Source organism: Tasmannia lanceolata, unplaced genomic scaffold, assembly GCF_043159265.1.
Source record: "Tasmannia lanceolata isolate RefF3 unplaced genomic scaffold, GAP_Taslan_0.1 ptg000020l, whole genome shotgun sequence".
Classification (NCBI taxonomy): domain Eukaryota; kingdom Viridiplantae; phylum Streptophyta; class Magnoliopsida; order Canellales; family Winteraceae; genus Tasmannia; species Tasmannia lanceolata.
The window spans coordinates 5,253,176-5,278,741 of record NW_027518697.1 but is presented as its reverse complement, the minus strand read 5'-3'; the positions used below and the strand labels follow the sequence as shown (position 1 = coordinate 5,278,741).

The window sequence follows — 25,566 nt, the reverse complement described above, 5'->3', positions numbered from 1 at the left end:
TCATCTACTCACTCATTCCTTCTTAATTCTCCCTCTCTCCCAGTGTTCTACCCCTCTCAATACTTGGTAAGCTAACATTTCAAGAAAAAAAATTCATGGTTGCCAAACATGACCTAATAGACAAATGCTAGATGAAGATGCTGCTGTTAAGGAAAAACTAACAACCATTCCCCCCCAGTACATGACTGGGTCCATGAGTGGATGTGGATGCGATCAGGCCCGTTGATTTGACCGAAAGATGCTCGAAATACCTTGATCTATCTGCCTTAACTCAGGTTTCACCGAGAGAAGCTGAAGCGTAAATTTTATATAGGCCTCATTCTCACAACAGGGACATATGTTCTGCATGAGACCAATGCCATACCTGTCACTCCATACGACCCAATGTTGGTAACTAATGAAGGGGACTTTGGATTTAGGGTGCGTTTGGATTGTTGGAATCAGGCATTGGAATCTGAATATGATTCTAGTTCCACCCAATTCCGGCATTTGGTTCCCGATCAAAGAAATGGAATCAAATGGAGGAAAGTGACACCAGGGCAGGATTAGGGAATTAGGAGGCAAATGCAAGGATTTGTTTAGCCCTCAAGAATTTGTTTCCCACCCATGAGGTGATATTCTGAATCCGCCCAGGGCTGAATAAAATTCTTATGAGAATTTTTTAACAATAATACTTGGGCGATGATAAATTCACCATTTTCTAGGATGAACACACCTTGTATTTTTCAAAATTAGACCCGGCAAAAGTGCGACCCAACTCACCCGCAAATTTGCGTGCGGGTCGGAGTTTCAGTGACCCGTCAAAATCGACCCGTGGGTCACCCAACCCGGTACCCGCAAAAACATGGGTCAGGTCGGGTTTAAAATGTTTTATTTTACAAGAGGGCATTACTAAGCATGAATATAACCCCCTATTTTTCAAATTGGTCTCTAAATTTCAGACAACGAGAGAGGGTTTGAGAGAGAACGAGAATAAGAGAAGAGGGGTTTCTTCACCATTTTCTCCGGCAAGACTACCGGGAATCCGTTCATTCCGCCATTATTTTCGGTTATCTTTCTTAACCATTATTCTTCCTCTGATTTCTTTTCAGAAATACACTTATGGATCTCACAATCATCTTTTCATTATTTTTACCTTTCAAACCCCATATCTGAGCCTCCAAGCTCTACATCTATTGATCTCTGACCTCCAAACTCTAATCTGTTCAATATACAACAAACATATATCGAAGCTGCAAGTCTGTAGAACGAAAATCCTAATCTAAGCAGAGGAAAAACGAAAAACCCTAATCCATCGAATCTGCAAGAACCAAAGAAGAGGAAAAAGCTCAAAAGCCGAAAACCCTAATCTAATTAGAGGAAAAACAAAAACGCTAATTAGTAAAAAATTTGAAGAAACTAAAACAGAAAAATAGAAGGTGAAAAAAACCAACCACAAAAAAAAATAGCAGAAAAAACGAAACCCGTTGAGAGTATCTCCGCGGGAAAAGAAGTATGCAGGGGAGACAGAACACACAAATTTAGTTTCCACTGGCCCCCTTTATCTTGGTAATTGAGCAGAGTGACGGATTTTTCCGCGAAAAGGCTTTTTCAACGAAATGAAAATCAACGCATCCAAACACGCTCTGCAACTTGTGTATGTTTTTTTTCCAAAGGAAAATTTTCATAATTTTTTTATGCTTGCTGGAATCAAGAATCAGAATCAACATCGTTCTGATTCTTTATTAAACGGAATAAGATAAATTAAAAAAATTAGTGCGGTGATAAATTCACCCCATTCTAGGATGAATTCACGTTGTATTTTTCAAAATGGACTGTATAGCCCACACCATAGGATGATCCAAACAGCCCATTTGATGGGCCACAACGTAAATAGGTTGTGCCCCAAAAGTCATCTCCATCGGATGATCCCAACCCTCCAATCTATAGAAATTTCCATAATGTGAGTCCCCCTTTAGATCGGAGGGTTAGAAACATCCTATGGAAATGGGGCACAACTTATTGACGTTGTAGCCCATCAAATGGGCTGTTTGGATCATCCTATGGTGTGGACTGTACATTCCATTTTGAAAAATACAAGGTGAATTCATCCTAGAATGGGGTGAATTTATCACCGCACTAATTTTTTTAGTTTTTCTCATTCCGTTTAATAGAGAATTAGAACAGGAATCGGAACGATGTTGATTCTGATTCTTGATTCCAGCAAACATAAAAAAAATTATGAAAATTTTCCTTTGAAAAAAAAAACACACAAGTTGCAGGGCGTGTTTGGATGTGTGGATTTTCAATTCGTTGAAAAAGCCTTTTCGCGGAAAAACCCACCACTCTGCTCAATTACCAAGATAAGGGGCTAGTGGAAACCAAATTTGTGTGTTCTCTGTCTCCCTTGCATACTTCTTTTCCCGCGGAGGTACTCTCAACGGGTTTCGTTTTTTCTGCTATTTTTTTTGTGGTTGGTTTTTTTCACCTTCTATTTTTCTGTTTTAGTTTCTTCAAATTTTTTACTAATTAGCGTTTTCGTTTTTCCTCTAATTAGATTAGGGTTTTCGGCTTTTGATCTTTTTCCTCTTCTTTGGTTCTTGCAGATTCGATAAATTAGGGTTTTTCATTTTTCCTCTGCTTAGATTAGGATTTTCGTTCTACAGACTTTCAGCTTCGATATATGTTTATTGAACATATTAGAGTTTCACTTTAACTGTTTGTTGTATAGTCGGAAAATCAGAATATAATACGGTGCTTGGAAGAGAGACTCAAATAATCCCCCTAAAAAATAATAAATAGAAAGTACCCCATCTTCCTAAACAGAAAAAAGAGTCGTAACAAAGCCGAATATGCCAATAGCCAATAAGAGTTAAGAGTCCTACTAAATCTCTAAATAATAGGTAGGTATTAAATAATAACTAATAGATATTATTAGGCCCATTTCAAAAGAGAAGAATATATTATTAGATATATTTGCCATCAATTCCCTTCTCCTTCAAAATGACCTTGTCCTCAAGGTCTAAAATCTGGAGATTGTTGCTACAAGCTTAGAAGCACGAAGCAAGTGCGGGGGCGGAGGCGGGAGCAGGGGCGGGGAAGCGTGGGGTCTAGAAGAGTTTAAGTTTGGGAGCGCCATGGGAGCGTGTATGTAATATTTTCTTTATATATCTTTCAAAATTCAAGTTCATCAAAAAATAATAGTTTCTAACAATTTTCATATGTATCTTTCAAAATTTAGGTACATCTAAGAGCTAATTTCTAACCATCTTCACCATCTTCATTTGTGTGCACTCGTTCCTCGTGCCTTCTGAAGATGCACAAGCCTTTTTGCTTGCTCCAATGAAGTACTTTGAAGAGTTGGAGGAGTTTGATGTAAGGAAGTTGGTGATGGTGGGACTTATAGAGTAATAGAAGCAGGCTGGGCGCATCATTAGAGCGGTTCTCGTCTCTCTGGGGTCGCGCTCCCTGGAAGCTCCTTCCTAATGAGCGCCGATTCGAGGTTCCGAGGTGGGAGCGGCACCCCGAGAGAAGGTTCTTGCTTCTAAGGCTACAAGTCATGTGATAAAATCTATAACCATATCCATATCCGTTGCCTGTAGTGAGCATAATTGTGTTACCATTCCTTGGATAGATTTCTCCAGAACCCTGCTCATCTGGTGAGAGTCCATCCTATGAACATCACCTTGGAACCCTGTAAAGCAATTTTTTGGTTGTCACGAGAAAACTGTGTAAATTTGCAAAATCCCACATTATTGGGCCCAACGTTGCCAACCATTGTATCCCCAGAACCATCTCACAGCCGCCTAATGACAATAAATGCACCTCAGCACGAAAATTATTTCCATGCATCGTCCACTGAAAATCACGACAGATTGTCGTACTAAATAGTCGGTTACCATCAGCAACAATAACTAATAAGGGATTTGTTTTCTGCAAAACACAACCAACTCGTTTCACTGCCTGCGTTTCTTGGAAGTTATGTGTACTCCTAGAATCCACAAGGATTATAGGTGGCATTTTTTTACGAACCCTCTAATATGCATAGTTGGGAATGACGACGAACTTGTGAGTGTATGCTCAGATATCTGTAAATCCACAGGTGAAACCTCTTTAGGGGAAAGATAGTATCTTCCATTTTTGCCTCAAACTCGTCCTTATGACAACCTTTTGATAGGAACACTTGTTGCTTACAATGGTGTCCCGGTACGAATTGCTCAGCACAGTTGTAGCAGAGGCATTTTTTTCGACATTCCATCATTTCTTTTCGTTGAGGTGTTTGGTCGGCTAATGAACCCCTTAGAAAATTTTCATGAAGAAGGTGAAAGAATCTACACCCACCAATTTCTGAATCAGCAGGTACGGTCTGAATGGTTGTCGCTTCCAAGCGTCGTAGAAAACGGGGTTGTAGTTAAAGATTTCAATCTAGCAACATCCTTCAGGTCTCAGTAGATTCACGCTACTTCGTGAGCCCTTCCGAGTGATGAGAGACGTTCTCTTGCAGTTTGGAAATTACGGTAGACTTGCGAAGTTAGGACTACGGTCCCGAGTCTGCAAGTAGTTTTTTCTTGTGCTGCCCAGGACGGCAAGGGATCACCACATGTAGGATGGACTTTGGATTCCGCCTCAATTTGTGTACCTCAATTTGTGTAAGTATGGTTCCGTCTGCCATGATTAGCCATACACAAAACCGAGGATCATTGCTCTGATATCAATTAATATGGTGCTCGGAAGAGAGACTCAAATAATCCCACATCCAGGGAGAGAGCTTCAAGAACAAAAGAAGAACAAGGAGAGAAGATGGTTTTTTATTTCTGTTTTGAAAAATAGAAATTACAAGCTGATAAAAGATCTCTCCTACACCTTCCTAAAAAGTAAAAGAGTCCTAACAAAGCCAAATAAGCCAATAGCCAATAAGATTTAAGAGTCCTACTAAATCTCTAAATAATAGATAGGCATCAATTAATAACTAATAGATATTATTAGGGGCATCAAAATATGTGTTTTGCTTCAATAGTTTAGGGTTTTTTTTTTTGGTGAAAAATCAGAATATATGTTTTGCTTGCTGAATCCATTTGTTATACAAATTTTATTTAACTGTTTTGCTTGCTTTTATCGTATATTGTTTTAATTTCTGTTTGCTGATTCATGCGTTGTTTGGTGAAAATTTGATTGCTTACTGATTCATGCATGATACGAATTGATGTTCTGATTGGGTTTCTCTAGAATTTTTGGAATTGTTGTATGTGATTTTTTTGCTGTTTTTGTGAAATTGTTCTTTGTATTTTTTTCAAAGCTTTACTGTAATCTGTTTTTTTTTTAAACTCTAATTACTATGATTTAGTGTTTTAATCTGCATTTTTTTTTCAAGCATTGATGTAATCTTTGTTTTTTTATAGAATGCAAAGTGAACAGAGTCAAACTCCCACAAGTCGGATCTTCCAAATCTTCTTGCATAGGCATCATAGGTTTGAGAACTGTTGAACACAACATTAACTTTGGTCTCATATGTGCAGGTAGTGGAATTTGGAAGAAAGCTTGCAATGAAATACTTCTTTCTGCACATTCTCAAGTAATTTTTTAAATCATGTCATATCTCAGAATTATAGCCGACCCCAACTAGTTTGGGATAAAGGCTTAGTTGAGTAGAGTAGTCATATCTGAGAATTTATCATGTTCTATCGAGTTGATAGATCTGAGTTTGTCTTCAAATTTCTAATGAGCAAATTCTTGTTTTCTCTATACCCTACGGGGCCGTTTGGATGCGCGGCTTTAGAATCTTGGATTTCCTCAAAATCATGGATGGGGGACAAGAGAATAAGGAGACCGTCCGTTTCGCTTATCTTTAGAATCCTGGATTTGAAGCATGAAATCCAGGTTTTAGAAATCTGTCCACCATCCTGAGATTTCTATAACCTGGAAACATAGGATGATCCTCTACTCTCTTGCTGACAGAAAGAATGGTGAGAAATCAGAAAACGACGGCTGGCCTCCTTCTCTCGTCCCCCATCTACGATTTTGAGGAAATCCAAGATTCTAAAATCTGCGTATCCAAACGGCCCCTACATTAAATATTTAAATACTCCTGCTTCATTGAGAATGTCTTTGATATATTCTTGATTTTTGGGTTTTATATTCAATGTTTGGTATTCTCCAAGCATGCTAAATTTAACTTGTATGTCTCTGAATCATCGGACTATTTTACATTATCCTCTACATGCTACATACATGAGTCTTTGGTCAAACTATAATGTCAATATTTGTTTGATAGGAACCAAAATAGGTAATATGGAATACTTCTTCTGTTTTATGGAATACCCAATATGTAATTAATTTTATTGTGTTATATGGAATACTCATGGTTGTTGTTTATTCTGATTCTTATGCAAATTAACGTTATCCACACGAACATTATACCAGGAAGAGTACAAAGTTGTTATTTTGGCTCGTCACCCAACTAAATGCGTGAATTCCTATCCTTCCAAATAAACCAAAATACAAAAAAAGGTGTGAGACTACATAGTATTAAACAGACCGAGCCAAAAGCTGCTATTCTCCGGCTCCAGAATATCTCTATGATCGAAATCAGAAATACCCAATTGACTCCGTACCAACTGAGTACCTTGTTCTAAATAAAAGAAGCCACTATGCAGTGAATGAAAATATGTGCAGGGGATTCCTCATCCACATTAAAAAGATAACACTTATTTGTCAATTGGAGATGACGATCTTTCACCCTATCTTTTGTGTTTATTCCGTTAAGAGTCAGTGTCTAGCAAAAGGCCTGAACACTAGGCGGGACAGGGGATTTCGTAACATTCAGCCAAGAAAAAGATGAAGCTGAAGGATTGCCCAAAATCTGAGCAGCGATTTAACTGAAAACATGCCACTAGATTTTGGTGCCCCAAGTCTACAGTCTGGCTGATTCAAAGGAATGTAGATCTCCTCCAATCTGCGAAGAAGGTTAGTAAAACAAATAAGCTCATGGTTTGTAAGTTTCCTTGACAATTCTATCCTCCACACCACCCTTCCCTCTACCATTTGGAAACACTCAAGACACCGGAAGATGTGAGACAACGGGACAATATCTAACTGCCTATCTCTTCAAAAACCCACTCTTCCCCTCCCCCACCCCCTATATCCATCTCTAACCTCTTCGGACATCATGTCGAAAATAGGGACAATTGGCCTCCACCCCCCGAGCCTCGACCTCTACCTATTCTACTCACATCCCACCTGTTCCTCACTTCCCCATATTTGCTTTTAATAACGTTCCTCCATAGAGCGTTTTTTTTTTCAATTCCGAAATGCCATAGCCATTCCTCCCCCCCCCCCCCAAAGCTCATGGTCTGTAAGGTTCCTAGGTTCTTGAATTTATTTTCTGTTATAAGTTGCATCATAATTTGCTATCAAAGCGTCAATCATAGTTTGTTCTATTTCTATCGATCTCTATGATCATAGATCATAGAGGGGTCCCCTTTACCATTCTGTATAAATGGGTTATTCTATTTGTATAGAACATGGTAGAGAGGGGCACATCCAATCCCTAATCCCTGTTCGTCTATTCTAGATACCCAATCCCGATTATGAATCGCCAAACCAAAGTATTCCTACTTCTCCATTGTATTTGGTATTAGAGCATCATTGCATTAATTGTAGATATTTTACATCACTAACCAATTGTTCCTCTGGTGAGTATAAGTAATTCCTTGCATGAGTATAACCAATTGTTCCTCCCCAGACTCCGCAATGGCGGGAGCCTCGTGCACTGTGCTGCCCTTTAATTTATTTTTTGCATTGATAATTCTTCATTTTTTTTTTCTTCATTTTCAACCTATCATCTTTGCAAAATGCATAATCAGTGACAGCTTATGTTATCATTGCATGTTAACAGAATCCTTTACCTGATTGCAGAGATAATAAATTGAGAAGGAAAGGATAGGTAAAATGGGGGACAAATTACCTGGTTCTACAGCTGCTGCCCCCAAGAAGGTATGTTTCTTTCTCTTTCTCCATCAATTTATAAATAAAAATGAAGATCTTTACTAATATGCTTCCATGGTTTTCTTTGTTTGCTGCAGACGAGATTTGCACCAAAAATTCCTCCTCGAAAAAATCCTAAACCTGAAATTAAAACGTATTGCCTGTTTTATTGCACCTGTCAATATCATTGCTGCCTTTATTGTTTTACATAATTTTACCCTTTCTGTTTTTTGCAGTGAAGCATCTCAAGTTGAAGATAACAGTGAGTGGTTGAAGCTTGTCAAGAAACAGGTGGGTTTTCATCCTTTTGACTTTCTGTTCTTTATTATTTATCTAAGGTAGCTGTATAAATATTTTTTTTGTTTGTTGATCTAGACTGCTGTTTGCTGATCCCAGGAAGTTTCCGGGGCAAGAGGGCCTAAAGTTGACAAGAAATGTAAGTTCTTCTAGTTATATCTAATGCCTGGCCATTACTTCAGTAAGCAGATGAAACACTCTTTAGGTCAGCTTTTGGGTTGCCGATCTGATGTTCTGATTCACTTTTTTTTGTCACGTGGTAAAGTATACTGTCTTCTAGGCGAGTAGAAAATTGTGTTTTGTTCGACATGAGAGGATACTAATACTCCTACCTAATGATTTATAGTTACTTCTGTTTGGTAAAACTTGTAAAATAACTCTAGCCCTTCGCTTCCGTGATGAACTGTTGGCACCAGTCCTACATTTTGTCTTTGTGGACTGAGGAGAAAGGGAGCTCAATAGGACGAGAATTCTGGCAGTGCAATGTGGTTTTCAAACATTTGTCACTCTTAGTATAAACTATCATTGCTTGTTACACATATTTGCAATTATAAAGTTTTATAGAACCCATTTAATTTTTATTAAAATATTTCATTGTCTAAGTTAGCCTGGTTAAGTTTTATGGTTTTTTGTTTATAGATGTCTTTTGTCTTATCGCATGCAAGGTTTTAAATGTTGGCTTCGGTTTGGACTTAGGTCCCCCACGATTCATGGAGCTTTATTAAAGTCCATGGACATTCTGTGAAAATCATATAAGTTTATTGAAGTCTATAGACATAATGATAATTTAAGATGAAATTTCAAGAAATACTAGAATAAGTACAAATACACTCGTAGAAACCCTCACATAGACAAGACAGCCATATATATGGTTTAACAAGATCAAGCGCGCTGTTGCACATGTCTGGAATAGTAAGTTCATTCTAAGCATCAATATTCGCATGTTTTGAAAGTCGATGACTGTGTTATTTCTTTTATTTTTCAACCTACTCATCTGATTAATGCAACGACCATTAATATTTTCTGGATGTAAGGGAATTTTTTAGTTATCTGAATCTTGGTATAATACTCATTTTTTTTGACTAAAAATTTTTGTATCATACTCTGATGTGTAAGGTTTCAGAGGACTACACCTTGTTTGATTTATCTTCATTCTCCTATAAGTTCCTTATAGCCACCAATTCACTAAATAATGGGAATGATTTTGATAAACTTTCTATTTCATATTCTAGGAGCTCATCTAAGCTTCTTGCTTGCATGACTATAAAGGCATTCTTCTTGAGTTGCATATAATAATAATTCTTCTTTTAGAATGTTAACTATGCCAAATGGTTAGGCACTCTTGAATTATTGTCCAGGATCCTGATAGAAATATGGTTAGGCATCCTGATGCAAAATGGAGGGCGAGCCTTGGCGCAAGGGTAAGGTTGCTCCATTGTGACCTGGTGGTCACGGGTTCGAGTCACGCAAACAGCCTCTCTGTAAAGCAGGGTAAGGCTGCGTACATCTAGCCCTCCAGACCCCGCAATGGCGGGAGCCTCGTGCACTGGGCCGCCCTTTTTATCCTGATAGAAATAGATTTAGCCAAGATCATTTGCTCTGTCCGACTTTATAGTTATCAACGACCAACTGCTCAAATGGGGAGTATATTAATAGAGTTTTTATATGATGCCCGACCGTCAAGTACTGTCAAAACGGTACCACGCCCCTTGATATTTGATCCAAGCTGTTGGATCAAATATCAAGGGTGGTACTTTCTAGGTACCACCTTCACGGGATTTGACGGTCGGGCATCATATAATTTCTCATATTAATATTAGGTGTTTTGTGGAGAGTTAACCCTTATTGTCAGCTTGAATTTGCTATAGGCATTCAAATATATTTTCATGAGGAGAATCTAAGGTATGCCTTCCGAGGATGCTGGAAATTTTCATTTTAACGATGAATAGGAAGAGTCTAATTCGTCTTGTTGGTAAATGTCTAAAGAGGCACTTTATAACTTTATGAAAAGTCTCTCTTGATGCTCCATTTTCGAGTTCTTGGGGTGATTGGATGGCACAAACTAGGGAATTAATCTTATAACCTCACTAATAAGATGCGATTTTCCTATCATAGGCTTGGGCTTCTTACACCGAAAAATTGTGACAATATGTTCATAAAAAAAGATATGGTTTCCAATCTGTACTCAAACATTGGAAGTAAATACTGTTTCCAAGCTGTTGCTCAAATGTTGAAAGTATGTGGCAAGCTTCCTTAAGCAGTGAAATGTATTTTTATTTTAGCTTTTTTTCACCGGGTTATAGTTGATAATCACTAGATGGTGCTATGGTAGTACAACCAAACAAGTTTTCCTGAAATTGCATCTACAGCTGGCACTCTTGCCTACAATAGAAAGTGCTTCATGCCAACTTTTTCTCTTTCTATATTACCCCAGGTGCGAGTGTGACTTGGCTTTATTGCGAGCAGTGGCCCATTTGACTGTTCTTCTCTAGTCCTACATATGTATGTAAATTCAGTAATTATCCATCCATTGTCCAATTCTCCTTGGTAACTTGGTGACCCACTTTAATGTACTGTATGTCTCAGTCTTACTATATGGTTTGGTGCAGGTGTTCCTGCCAGCATTTTATAGTTTCTATTTACTATACATTATTGACATCATTGAGTTCTCTGGGGGCTCCTAAAAATGTTGCTTACACTTGTGAATAAGGACCGCAATTCATTTATTAATTTGCCCCAGTTGATTTTTAATAACACATGCACATTATCTTTATTTGGTAGATTTGGGCCATGACCCTTGATTCATGAGTTACTGGCGTCATCACATTCTGGTTTTTGTAACTTGCAGCGCCACCAGCGCAAGTTGCATTTGGTTATGGAGGTTCGTCGTCTTATCCAAGATCATTTGGCATTCCCAGAGGTCCCAGTAGCAGCAGCTCCAATGGTATCAAAGATCAAGGTTGTGCTTTCAATGTGAAGATTCTCTCTCTTCTATATCTGTGAATCTTATTGTCCAACTGGAATTTCCCCTTCATTTCCCTTACCAAATAATTGACATCTTGGTTCTGCAGATGATGCTACTGTGTTAGCCACCCAGGAGGGCCACGACATGGAGAAAGAATATGTTGAACCCTGGGTAAGTGACTCAAGCCTCTGTGTAGTCATATCTGTCTCTCTCTCTCTCTCTCTCTCTCTCTCTCTCTCTCTCTCTCTCTCTCCAAGCATTTTGATTTCTTCTGCTTCTACTACAGGATTATTACAGTTATTATCCTGTCACCCTTCCTCTGAGGAGACCACACTCAGGTGACCCAGGTATTTATGAGGGACGTCTCGACTCTCGAAGCGATTCTATTGTTAAATTTCATATGCCTCATTTATTTTTGATACAGAAGTACTTGATGAAATGGAGTTTGGGGAGGCCTCAGCAAACTTATGTCAGGACAAGACCTATATAAATGCAGCTGCCGAGCTTGAATTGATGGTCGGTATTCTACTGGTGCAAGACTGCTCAGGAAATCTAGATGCAAAATCAGTTCATATCTAACTTGTGTTGCGGGTGATGGCAGGAGGAGAAGGAAGAAGAGCAGTTGCTGTTCTTCCAGTTACCGGCTTCTCTGCCTTTAGTGAAACGCTCAGCTTCTGCTAAGGGCAAAGAGATAGCTGATGGGTCAAATTCATCACAAGGAGTGGGCATATCAGAAAAGGGCTGCAGTCTGGAAGAGTTACCAGCTGGCCACATAGGAAAAATGCTTGTGTACAAGAGCGGTGCTGTCAAGATGAAACTTGGAGATACCCTTTTCAACGTGAGTAGATCATGTTTTCATCTATTTGTCCTCTTAATTGGTAAATCCTGGTCGCTCTACTGTAGTTAACTCTTAAGTACTTATTCCTACTTAAACTGATTTTATGAACTTTTAAATTACATGGAAATCTGTACTCAAGCTTACTTTGCAAATCCATTGTAAAGTGGCATATAGGTCTTTGAGATTTTATTATATGTTTCAGTTTAGTTCATTGTTAGTTTTCTAGAAAGCGGAATATTTTCTCATTGTATTCAGGAACAATAAGCAATTAGCAACTGCTAGTAATTTCATTACAAATTTCAGAACAAGCTAATGGCCTAATTTTCATTGCTTTATAGGAAAACTAGCATAGAACCAATTAGACATAAGAATTCAGAAATGCTACAACTGTCAGTACTCCATAATGATTGATGGCCCACATTAGAAATGATCTATTGTGGAACAACCCATTCCTAAATATGGCTATGGGCGAATCTTATCTCCACTTTTTCAAGATCAGCTGGTAAGGGGAAGTGGGTGTCGTCCGATCTGCCACATGTGAAGTCGAAGAAGTGGGGTCCCACCTCCCATCACTTCGGGTGCCAATAATATTCCTCTCTACCAAACATTTGACACTGGGTGTGAAGAACATTTCTCATTATAAATGCCGCAGAACTTGTTTCTCAAACCTAATTCTTCTTGTATCCATTCTTTTCAATTGAAATCTTGACATATTTAGAAACATTCCAATTATTTTTTCCCCCGTCCTGTATTTTTTTATATTCTGCTTTATACAGGACAATTTATGTTGCTTACAGGTTTCGCCAGGACTGGACTGCATTTTTGCTCAAGATGTTGCGGCGATCAACCTCGAAGACAAACACTGCTGTGTGGTGGGAGAGCTCAATAAGCGTGCCATTGTAACCCCGGATGTCTTCTCCGTCCTGGATTGTATAAATGATGTGAGTCTTGCTTAATTTCATAACAAATTTAAGAGAACATGTTTGCAGTTATAATGGTTGGATTATGCAGCATGCTGGTTAAACACCTCTTTTAATGCCACCAACATGGGCACTTATTTGTAAATAATATTATTTTTTTAGTTAATATCACTTGCAAATGGGACAGTAAGGTCACTTTGATAGCTGCTTATAAGGGTACAATTGGGCCGATTTTTCAGAATTCGGATTAAGCTTTTATCTTAAAATCTGGTTGGGTTCACTTCGAGTTCCTTCCTTCTTAGTAAAAGATGATGATACGCCTAGGCTTCAACCTGACCCGACCTAACTTTTGCACCCCATGCTGCTAAGGTAGATAAATAAGTACTATGATCATTATTATTTGCATATAGGTTTCGTATGTTATTTCTTCGCACTAGAAATACTTCAAACTCAACTCAACTCAACTCGGCCTTTGTCCCAAACTAAGTTGGTGTCGGCAAGCACTTCAAATGAAACAAAAAATAAAAATCACGAGTAATTTACTGAGGGCTTTCCCTGTCGTCGCTTCTCTAACTTTAACTTTTGTTTTCATCATATTTTTTAACCATATCGAGTTGCATCAAGTCGTCGAGACTCTTTAAATCTTAACAGTGAAAACAGAAATATCATGGATTATTCAGTTTTATCGCTAAAATTACATAAAGTTGATTCTGTAACTTCTGTTAAAGTGAATATAGTGGTGGTAATTGGTAGTTGTATTTGCATGCTAGACGTGAAACCATGCATGTCTAGTTAGGAGTTGGGACACAACACAAGAGGGTTATATACTTATATGTAATATCTCCAAATCTCTCTCTCTCTCTCTCTCTCTCTCTCTCTCTCTCTCTCTCTCCTTCCTTGCTTAGTTGCTTTTTATAAGACTAGAAAAAGGCCCACTTTGAAACTTCATTTCTGGCTTTCTAACCATAGATTTTATATGGTATAAGCCCTTATAGTCCCTTATTTTTCAAAAAATTACTGTACGGACCACACTATAGGATGATCCAAAAACCGTCCATGTTATGGGCCATAACGTAAATAGGTTGTGCCCAAAAAATCATTTCTATAGGATGATCCTAGCCCTCTGATCTAGAAAGGTTTCCATAATATGCAGTTCATCTTAGATTGGATGGCTAGGATCGTTCTATAGAAATGATTTTTTGAGCACAACCTATTTAAGCTATAGGCTATCGTATGGACGGTTTGGATCATCCTATAGTGTTCTCCGTACAGTACTTCTTGAAAAATAAGGGACTATAAGGGCTTACACCGTATAAATTCTCATAAAATTGATACTAGACTACTTGTTTGGTTCTATTAATGACCCAACAATATCTGAATCAATTGTACTATTGCAAGAGGAATGCTTGGCTGAAGTCTTTGACACAGGTATTTCACATTATCATCGAAAAGTTGATCGATCTCGCACATATACCAACCATTCAGTGTATAACCGCTCGATCACACGTGACATGATTCCTTTGGTCGGTGATATTTGCGGCTTTCTGATCTTAAAAATTCCGTGCATTCCACGATTTGTCAAACCAAACACGTGATAGAAAACATGCCTATGCTGCTGTCGTGTTAATAGAATAGGATTAGGGGAGCAACTTGAGTCGGGTTGGAACGGGTTAAGGCCAACCCTAGCCCAACCTGAGATAGCATTCCCTGAACTATAACCCTTACCTTAACCCTAACCCGACCCAACCTGCCCCTAAATCTCTCAACCCTAACCCAACCCATCTAACCTGAAATTGGGTCGGGGTTTGGGTTTCAATTCAGCCAGGGCCAAACAGAAAAATACATGGAAAAAACATAACCAGAAGAAAATCACAAGACAGAATTAGAGGATGAAGGTCGGGTTGCCAATGCCTCAGTCATAACCTAACCCAAAATTAAATCGGGTTTTCGTTTCCTAACCCAACCCGAGGAAATCCAACCCAACCCTAGCCAAAGTCAGGTTAAACCCTTCGGATTCAGGTTGAGCCCAACCCAAATTGTGCCCCTAAATAAGATTTAGTATGGGGAAGTATTTGTAAAGTGGGCCCTGCAGTGGGTGGGGCTACATGAAATCAAATTGGTCAATTGATCATGGCCGTTGAATCTTAGGACTCTTGCCTCGCAAACTTACATTTGGTTGTTTCACACCCAACCATGAGTCATATTCATGTCAACATCATCTCTCTCATAACATATCGGAGCCAAAATGCTTCTTTCGATGCTTTTATCTCCGCCATGTAATTTTTTAGTCGAATCTTTGATATGTAACATCTTCTCCAATTTGCCAAACAAAATACAAACCCCACAAACGACTTTCTCTAGTCAAGACAAGATCACAGCCGATTTTCAAGTTTGCTACATGTGATTTAATAATCACTTGGCTCCAACTCTATGGGCGCATTTGTTTATGTTCATCATTCAATTGCATGTGATGAGCCAAATTGAAAAATAGCCATCAAACCATCTTAGACGAGGGTGTTTTAGGTATCAAAATTAACTATATTCCAGGTTTGGCAACCATGAAAACTTATCCCATGGAATATTTATGGGCCCAACTGTACGAGGTCTGAAATGCAGGAGGGGGAGAAAATTGAGTGGCTGGGAGAAGAGACACTATAAAAAAATCCTAAAAATTAGTGAGAAGAAATACCTATGTAGAATTGGGAGATAGTGTAAGCCCTTATAGTCCCTTATTTTTCAAAAAAGTATTGTACAGAACTACAGACCACACTGTATGATGATCCAAACTGTCCACATGTGATGGGCCGCAACATAAATAGGTTGTGCCCAACAATTCATTTCTACAGGATGTTCCCAAAACTCTGATCTATAGAGGACCTGCATATTATGGAAACCTTTATAGATCGGAGGGCTTGGATCAACCTATGGAAATGATATTTGGGCCATAACATGTACGGTTTGGATCATTCTCTGATGTGGTATGTACAATACTTTTGAAAAAGTAAGGGACTATAAGGGCTTACACCATATAAAATCTCATAGAATTGGACTCTTGTTTTCTTGATTTTTAGGTGCTTTTCATGCTCCTCTCACTCTCACCATTTTAAGTCTCTATCTCCCACACACCTCTCATAACTGGCCCCATAAATATTCCATGGAATATCTTTTTCATAGTGGCCAAACATGGTCTTAATAAATTAAGGGAAGTGATATAATCGCCCCCCTTTTTTTACTTGGGACAGCCCCCTCAAGTGTATTTATGACTACTCTTTTACACTAGAGGGGGCTGTTCCAAGCAAAAAGAAGGGCGAGTATATCATCTCCCTAAATAAAAATGTGGAGGAGTGCACGAGAGAGGGCCTGCAATGATATTCTATATAGTCTGAGGAGTAGATTTATGTAATCTTAAAAGAGAGAGGGAGTGCAGTGATATTTTATATAATCTAAGGACTTTCATAGATTCTGTGTCTTTTCAATCTTAGTTTTGGTCCGTGAACTCCAGCTATTCGTGTTAGTATAAATTCGCAAGTGGGTCCCAGTTCCCCTTCGGATTCTTCTCCTTTTATTAAATCGAACATAATGCCAGATGCCACATTCCATAAAAAGAAGAAAAAAAAGACCCTCTATATATAGTCGCCCCACATTTCCATTCTAGGGCAAACCACAATAACAGGAAAATATCAACAAAAAATCGCCCTCATCTTTACTTCTTCACCTCGCATTCTTAGTTTCTTTCGTTTTCTCGCTCTTCTCTCGAATTCGCTTGGTGCAGGTCGGGAATCTCTCCGATTTGGATCCGATTTAGATCCGATTTAGATCCGTTTCCCCACTTGCATCATCCGAATTCGAGATCCTTAAGCGAAATGAAGCTTCATGTATTTTTCTTCTGATCTAACGGTGATATCCTTCGATCTCCTTTTTTTGTTGTTGTTGTTGTAGTTCATTGTAGATTTCTTTTTTTCTTCAATTTTTCCGTTTTGTTCTTGCTTTTCGTTTCAATTTTGGCTGAAAGATGTTTTTTTTTTACATACATTTCTTTATTGCATGGTATAAATTTGTTTTATTTCTATAATTTTGCTTCTGTTTCGAGATCTATAGCTGGATTTCTTTCTTTTTGACATTTTCTTTGTTGAAAGGAGTAATCTTTATGATTAGTTTGCTTCTCATTCGGATTTTGTTTAGAGGAGTTATTGCATTCGACTTCTTCTTGATTGCTAGCTGTATTTATGTAATTTTTGCTTCTGGTGTGAGATCTGTTCTTTTTTCTCTTTATTTTTTGTTTTTTTTCCTTTGAAAAATGATCTACTTTTTTTTTTTTTATTTGGACCCGAAAGTTTTTATCGCTTACCTTGACTTTGATTATGATTCGAGATGTGCAGCTGTTTTTCTTACTTCATGTATTGGTTTTTATTGAAAGATTAATTTTTCTTTTTCAATTTTTCGTCACTGCTTGATTGAGATTTGTTTTGTGTCTGTAATTTTACTTAATGATTCCAGATCTGTACCTGTTTTTCTTTTTTTTGTATCTGTTTTCTGTTTAATAATGCTTTTTGTGTTTGTCTCTCAGAAAGTACGGATTGCTTGCTTTGATTTTACTTCTCAATTAATCTCTACCTGTTTTTTTTTTTACTTCCAGTTCATCTCTTGGATCAGTGGAATGTGATTTTTTGTTTTTCATATCCGTAATTTCTCGAAAGTATTTCTGTAGTTTCTTTTGATTTACGATTGGAGGATTTTTATTATTATTTTATTTTCAATTATCATGATGGGAAGCTGATATACTTTCATGTCTTCTTAAAGCTATAGATTTTTGTGATGGAATATTGCTTCTGCCTTATTTACCACGTTTTGTTAGTTTTCTTTTTCAGTTATGCTTGAAAGATGGTTATGTTATGAACCCAAATATGTTCGCTATGGATTTGATCTTCATAGAGGGAAGATGAGCCTCTTGACCTGCTTCGAGCGAAGGGTCGGTCCTCCTTGTGCAAGAACACAATTTCGAGAATAATTTCTTCATTCAATAATTCTTCCAAATACAATCAAAGCAATGTGTAGTAGACTCTCTAGCTATCAATAAAACAGAAAACCTACCAAATAAGGAATTACTTTTCATGTCCTTGACCTTCTAAATAAAAACATCATCCTACTAATTTGACTATTAATTAATAGCAAACATCAATCCTAACAGCAACCTACTAACTTAATTCTCCTAATTAATAGCAACGCCCAATTCAAGCTGAAGACTCCTAATATTATCATATCCAGAGTGGCATTCCCATCTTAGGAACTTTGTCCCCAAGGTTGGAGATTACATGATGACCGTTTGAGGAGATGATCGTGTGCAAGACTTTCCAAAATTCCGCTCTCCCCTTTTTCGTTTTCTTCCGTCCTCCCTTTCTTCTTCTCGTCGTCTTGCGAGTAGTCACCATTTCGTATGTTATCGCTAAAGGTTGACGCAGCTCCATTTTCAAATCGATCTCATCGTGCCATTCATCAAAGCTCCAACACTATGTTTTTTTTAAATGATTGAGATTTTGATGTACAGGTGGTCGTGGATAAGGATCTTCTCAATGGCATTTGGCTGTTTGAGAGGAATGACGGATTTTTCGATGACGAACTCGTCGAACTCGACAATACTGAAAATCATTGATGCTTTTCTTCAGTGCCTTTGCTCTTCTATATGATTTCTGTTGCTCTTCTTCTTTTCTCTCCTTTTTTGTTTTGTCGTTTCCTTTTCATTGTGCAAGCCTTTTCGATTGCTATGCCGTTTTATTCAAGCCTTACACAAACCGTCGATGCCATTCCCTCAATTCCAAAACAAGTGTTTTGATCTTTTGAAAATCATCATGTGCAAAATCTAAAATCTCCAAAGATGTAGCCGCAACGGATTTGATCTTCTTAGAGCAAGATCAGCCTCTTGACCCGCTTCGAGGGAAGGGTCGGTCCTCCTTCTTGTGCATAACACAATTTCTAGAATAATTTCTTCATTCAATAATTCTTCCAATTACAATCAAAGCAATATATAGTGGACTCTCTAGATCCCAATAAACGGCGGCCTAGTGCACGAGGCTCCCGCCATTGCGGGGTCTAGGGAGGGCTAGATGTACACAACCTTACCCTGCTCAGCAAAGAGGCTGTTTCCATGACTCGAACCTGTGACTACCAGGTCACAATGGAGCAACCTTACCGTTGTGCCAATAAAATAGGAAAGAAACCTACCAAATAGGAAATTACTTTTCTCGTCCTTGATCTTCTAAATAAAAATATCGTCCTACTAATTTGACTCTTAATTAATAGAAACACCAATCCTAACAGGTTAATAGCAACAACCAATTCAAGCTGAAACCTCCTACTTTTTTTTATCTAGCGTGGCTTTCCGATCTTATGCATTTTGCCCCACGCATAACAGGTTATTTTTCTTATGGGCGATGATATTTTCAACCCTCCCTTAACATGATTTGACGTCAAAAAGCGTTAAGTTGCCCACTGTTCACGCCAAGTCACGTTAAAAGGGGGCCACATGCGTACTGCCGCGGGGCGCCGGGGGGGGGGGGGAGAAGAAATATCATCTCCCTTTTCTTATTTCTTGTAATTTGGTATGTTTTTGTTATTTTTTTTCTCACTGGAAATCTGTGTTTGTTATTGTTTCTTGTTCTGGTTGAAAAAAGTCATCTTTTCTTCTCTTTTCTTTTCCCGTCATGTATTTTTCGTGTTATAAACTCTGTTTTTGTCTGTAATTTTGGTTATGATTCCAAATCTGCAGCTGTTTTCCTTTCTTTATATTTGGTTATGGTTGAATGAGAAACACATGGAACTTTTGTATCAGAGACTTATAGATTGCTTGCTGTAATCTTCCTCTCTTCTTCTTTCTCTATTATGCTTCTGATTTGAGGTCTCTGGGTCTTTTTTCTTTCTTCTTATGTCATTTGGTGGAAAGATGATACTTTTTATGTAATTATTCATATTCAAATATGTATGTATTAGGTTTATCATAGATCAATTGATCAATAATTTTGAATTCAGGCCTCAGGAGAAAGCAGCATCTATCTTCTAATTGGGGTAGTCAGACCCAGTTCCCTCCATCTAATTTTTCTTCTCTTTTAAACTATGATTTAGCTGACACTTTGAATTTATTGCTGACACGCGTGTTGTGTCGTGTCATGTCTGACAACACTTTTAAATGTACTGCTAGATGTTTCATACATAATGTGGGCGTGTTGACACGTTTTTGTACCTTGTCAAGTGTGACATTCTGTTTTATTATTCATTGTTTTTGCCTCGTTTATTATTAACTCATCTTTTTGCTCATCGTTAACTAATATTTACTGTTATATACCCTCCCCTAAACCTAAAACCCTAGAGAAACTCTTATTCCAATATTAGATTCACTATATCCTATTGGTCTCTCTTTCTCACTGAAAGACAAAAGAGAACTGGATTAAATTGATGAATGCGTTGTTATTTGATTATCTCATGTTTGTTATAGATTATAGTTGGTTAGCCATTCAAAAAAAAAAAAAAAATACTTGACTAATCCTATGATTTATTAGTCTGTCAAATGAATATCGAATTTATATTATTTCAAATTATGATAGTAATCAGTAATTTTATATGAACGTGTATGGCTTGTCACCATATTTAGATTTTTAGGGGTTGCCATGTCAGTCACCTCGTTTCTGTGTCGAAACTCGACACACGAATCAATGTTCACAAATCATGATTATACATACTTTCTATTTTAGCCATGTCCACGTTTCTAAATTTTGGGGATTTGTCATGTCTGTCACTCCGTAGTCCATATCCATGCCGACACGCGATACTGCATAGTCTGTATCCGCAAGTCATAACTTTTATATATCTCTTTTGATTTATTTATCCTCTTGGTCTTGATCTTGAACAGATGATTGCATTAAAGGGAAAACTGGTACTAGAAGGCCCCAAGAAAGAGCCAAAAAAAAACTGTCCTAAAAAACTCACAAGACTTATAAATTTGGCATATAATAACATATAATCAGGTCCCTTCATTAATTAATAAAAGTCATACCATTTTAAAAATAGATACAATTAGGTCCCTGGAATCGAACCCACATAGTAATCCACCTTAGTGTTTCCTTCTCTGTGGATTTTCTTTTTTTCATTTTTTCACCTTCTCTGTGGATATGGGATACAATACATTCAAGAAAACCAAAAATAGTTTCACATCCAGTTATTTGTGTAACAAATTACGTATAGGCGAGGTTTCGATAGATTGATTGCTTGATATGCATGAACTGTAGCCTTCAGAGAAAAGAAACTTCTTCCAAAATGAATAGTCAATTATTTTTCTTTATTCTTTTTTGTTGGTATTTGTTTTCAATTTTTCTGTGTTTCTGTAATGTTGCTTCTGATTTATGTTGTGCTGCTGTTATTCTTCCTCGTGTTTTTTGGCTTGAAAAACAGTTTCTTTAGCAAATTGGTGTCGGAATTTATAGATAGGTGTTAGGTTCTCGTTGAAAATTTTGGGTTGTCATCATAAACTGTTCCACTCATATTATCCAGAAGCACCTTGACAGGGTAAGGCCAGCTTTGGAAGCTAAATTCTTCTCGCTTCCAAAATTTACAGGAAGCATGCTCCCAAATCCAAACATTTTGTTGTGGTTGAGAAGTGCACCTCCAATATCATTCAAAAAAAGAAGTGCACATGCAAATTAATAGGAACCACACTCCTAATTGATATGAAGTGTGCTTCCTATTAATTGAAAGTTCGCTTCTAATCTAACTTGAAGTATGCTTTCTTCTTATTAAGAGAATGCTTCTTTTTAGAAGGAGCTTTAGTAGTTGGTGTTAAGTGCACTTTCTTTATATTGGAAACTTTCTTTTAATCTAATTTGAAGCACAGCTTCTTTTAATTAAGATTATACTTACTACTTAGGCGTCTTCTTTTCTTCTTCTAAAGCCGTGTTTCTAAAACCCTCCCACAAGTTTCAAATAAAACTTATGTGAGTTTCTTTACAAGAATATTTGCTTCCTACATGCTTCTTGTTCATTTTCCACACATTTTGGTTTTCTTTTCCATCGTGCTTCCCAAACGATGCTCAATGAAGACAGCCCCAACATTTTGACGAAAGGAAAATGGAAAATGGTTTGAAGAGCTGGAAGATGTGAACTTCATTGGGATACTCTGCGACAGCAATGGCGGGAAACACATTATGGTGAACCCTGCACCAAGGGAGTTGTTTACGAAGAAATAAAAGCTCAAGAGCTTCCAAGTTCCAAGTCATCTTCTCCTTCAAGTTGTTGTGGCCAACACAATGACCACAGGATACACAAGAAGCTCTGATGACATCAAGTCCTCTTCCATGTTTTCTGCCACTCTTTAAATACCTAATCAGGTGAGCAGCTTCTACTTTTTCCCTTGCAAAGTTATATTTTTCTTTTACAGTGTTATAATCTGCCCATTGTCCGTAGACTGCAACTTATTGATCTTATATTGATTTCTGCCTTGAATGCTCTGCTGGACATTATCCAAGACCCTAACAAAGTGATACTGACCCTGCACTGTTTAAAAATCTTGCAGTGAAATTTAGGCTACTCTTCATTGCAATCAATGTTGATTTGATTTCCAGTGATGTTCTTTATGAGTCTTTCCACTTGTTAGTTTCATGAAAGTTGTGGTTCACCTTTTGCCGGGAGTCCTCGATGATGAACTCTGTTCTCCGGCTCAAGTTGCATGTTCAATTTAACTCATGATGGAGGTTGGGTGCTTTCAATCCATGATTTTCCTGTGCCATTCTCGCTGCAGTCGCGATCCATTTCTTAACAACAGAAGCTGCGATTGAGTGTTTTTGTTTAAGCAATCCGAAAAAGCTCAATAATTGAACCATCTTAATATCCAGTTAAATGTATTTAGGTGTTGAATGTTGACGTTTGCCTATATTTAGTCATAGGCTTTTGATCAAATAGCCAGGACTTTGGAATGTCTGATTAGCAATCCTTTTATACCTTGGGTCCGTTCGCCATGGGGATAGAAATTCCTTGGACATAAGCTTTTCCTAGGACCGGCTATCCGGCTTGGATACGTTTATCTATGAATTATCTTGGTTGTTGTTCACTAATTTGTTTTTGTAATACTTTATTCATGGATTGGATATCCTGATCGGATAAGTTTTTCTTGAAATTATCGTGTCCGATTCTTAATCAATTTGTTCTCATATTATCTTATCTGAGAACAAAGATTGATCATCCAGCTGATCCAAGGATAAAATAAACCCCGGCTTTCTATCATCCGTGATGAACACCTCCATTGGGAAATACCAAGGTGGGGTTTATTTTGACCTTGGTTAAACTTATCCAAGTCGCCTGGGAACAACTTATACGAGGATTTCTATCCCGGCAGCAGAGAATAAGCCTTGAATGTCTTGTATAACAGTTGGGATCTTCATTACATCAAAACTTAATTATCATGAATTCGTCTCGCCATTTATAATATTAGATTTGGCAACATCTAGTTACGATAGAAGTGATTCTGATATCTAAATGGGACTCCGCACCGTTGTCCTGTGTTTAGACTTCCCATTAACGCACCTACTTCTGAAAATAAAATGTCTTTGGAAAAGGTATTGAAAAGAAGACTGTATTTTACTTGAAAATTGGCTGCTTTTTTAAAAGAGCTCTGTGGAAGAAGCAACCTAGTACCGCATTGGAATGTTGAAAAGTTGGAGAGGGGTTAATATACTACCTTCCACTATTCTCTCTTGCCTTGTTGCACAAATGGGTTTTGGCAAAGGGTGGACCAGTGGGACGCGCGCGACGCGGGCTGTAGGGCCTAGTGGTGCATGTCGCACTTAAATTTTTCCATATTGGATCTGGTCTGTTGGATCAAGACTGGTGCAATTCAATGTGATCTGTCAGTCGGGCCGTAGGATCGGTTACATATGTGATCAGTCAGTCATAAGTGCAGGAATGGGTGCGATCTGGTGCATCGGATCATGGGTAACAGCTAGTGATCAATCATGTGCAATATGGATCGTAAACATCTAGTCGCGTCCCAATGACCAGAAGCTGATTGGGTGCAATCTTAGCCGTGCATTGACGATCTAGAGGTTACAGGGGTTTTACACAAACCAACTCTAAAATCGTTGATGGGCGCAATCTAACGGTAAGATTTCAAACCAATCTGGAAAGGTGCCTTGTAGAGGTGCTTTTCAAAGGGAAAAGACACAAGACTCTATAAAAAGGACCAGAAACTTACCATTTACCGCAGAATTTGAAATTCCACTTGGGAAATTATAATTTGAGAAATTCTCAAGTCAATTTCACTCTCTTGAAAGCTTGTACAAATTCATTTTTCATTCTCAATAAACAGTCACTAGTATCTTGTATACTTGTTAAATCCAAGTGTGATTCGGGGTTTGTTTCCGCTTAAGCGCAAAACACCGGCAAATTTAATCTTCATTGTGTCTTAGTGGCGAATTCGTGGTTCCCTGACCGCTAAATCATTAGTCACAGATATTATCTCTTTACACTTTCTATAGAATCGTAATACTTAAAATTTTGATAAATTATCTTCATCTTATGTCGTTTAAATAATAGGAAGTAAAGAATCACGAGTTACAATGAGTGGGAGATCGGGTTTTCTGATCCCAACTAATTTCTTGGGTTTAATTAAGGGTTGGATAATGAAGCTACAATCTTGATTCAACACGTAAAAGTTCATATGTTAAAGAGAAGTGGTAGGAAGACAGACAAGTCGGATGCAATCACTAGACAATCTGTGTGGCTGGTCCGGTTAATCTAATGGTGGAATAGCATATCGATGGTGGGCCGAAGAGAAAACATAGATACGTTATCCTCCTCCTCCTCTCTCCCAGTCAAAAGCACAAAAAGTTAAGAGGATACGATATCTTGGAACCGTTATCCTTGAAAACAAACGTGTGTATAGAGCACACCGTGACCCAAGCAGACAGGCTTTCTGTTACAATAGAAAAATCAGGATAACTAAAATGACGAAAATAACCTCTAGCTACTACCGTCTCCCACTGTCTACAAAGGGCATCTTAAAAGAAAGGGGTCTCTATTGCATACATAGGGGGACCAAATTTGCTCAATCTAGGGGACCCACCTTTGAAATGATCTGAACCGTCCCATCATGATCCAAAGATTAGATACCCTAAACTTGATAAGAACTATCTTTTGGAGTATTGGCAAACCAAGGTGGGCGCTACTCCATGGAAGTCTTTTTATCTAGTGGACCCACCTTGTGAAATGATCTGAACCGTCAGATCAAGATCCAAAGATTAGATGGCCTATAAGAAATTCTGAGAAGAGCTATCTTTTGGAGCATAGGTGGGCCCTGCTATATGGAAATCTTTTTATGGGGCCCACCCTGTAATGGATTCCTCTAAAAATAAGAAAAAAATAAAGAAGCAATCTTGGAATTCCATTCGAGACTTCAGGGTATTTTTGTAACAAAATTGGGTGCTTCTTTATAACGAATTTGATGATAAAACGCGTTCCGTGCGCCATTCCCACTCGCAACTACTGTCTTTGCCGTGTAATGTATTTGATACTTTAAATGCCAATCCTGTGGCTGTGGGTTAATCAAA

At 38.0% G+C, this 25,566-nt stretch overlaps 1 protein-coding gene and 1 long non-coding RNA gene across 4 annotated transcripts; both read left to right on the top strand.

Moving 5' to 3' along the window:
• The first annotated feature begins 892 nt into the window (after positions 1–892).
• Positions 893–13,177, top strand: LOC143855130 (uncharacterized). Of its 3 annotated transcripts, XM_077365332.1 has the most exons (13): positions 914–1,048; positions 5,379–5,410; positions 5,496–5,551; positions 7,894–7,971; positions 8,061–8,116; positions 8,199–8,253; positions 8,359–8,398; positions 11,108–11,218; positions 11,331–11,395; positions 11,511–11,571; positions 11,649–11,740; positions 11,826–12,062; positions 12,860–13,177. In XM_077365332.1, the coding sequence occupies exons 4-13, from the start codon at positions 7,927–7,929 to the stop codon at positions 13,016–13,018; spliced, it is 921 nt and encodes a 306-aa protein (XP_077221447.1). In that variant the 5' UTR covers positions 914–1,048; positions 5,379–5,410; positions 5,496–5,551; positions 7,894–7,926; the 3' UTR covers positions 13,019–13,177. The 3 variants fall into 3 exon arrangements, with proteins under 3 accessions (XP_077221448.1, XP_077221445.1, XP_077221447.1); XM_077365333.1 differs by lacking the exon at positions 5,379–5,410 and having other exon boundaries at positions 893–1,048; positions 11,511–11,562; XM_077365330.1 differs by lacking the exon at positions 5,379–5,410 and having other exon boundaries at positions 893–1,048.
• Positions 13,178–16,649: 3,472 nt separating this feature from the next.
• LOC143854688 (uncharacterized) lies at positions 16,650–23,076 on the top strand. The gene is made up of 2 exons (XR_013237569.1): positions 16,650–16,879; positions 22,066–23,076. It is a non-coding gene; the product is annotated as an uncharacterized LOC143854688 (long non-coding RNA).
• The last annotated feature ends 2,490 nt before the right edge of the window (positions 23,077–25,566 follow it).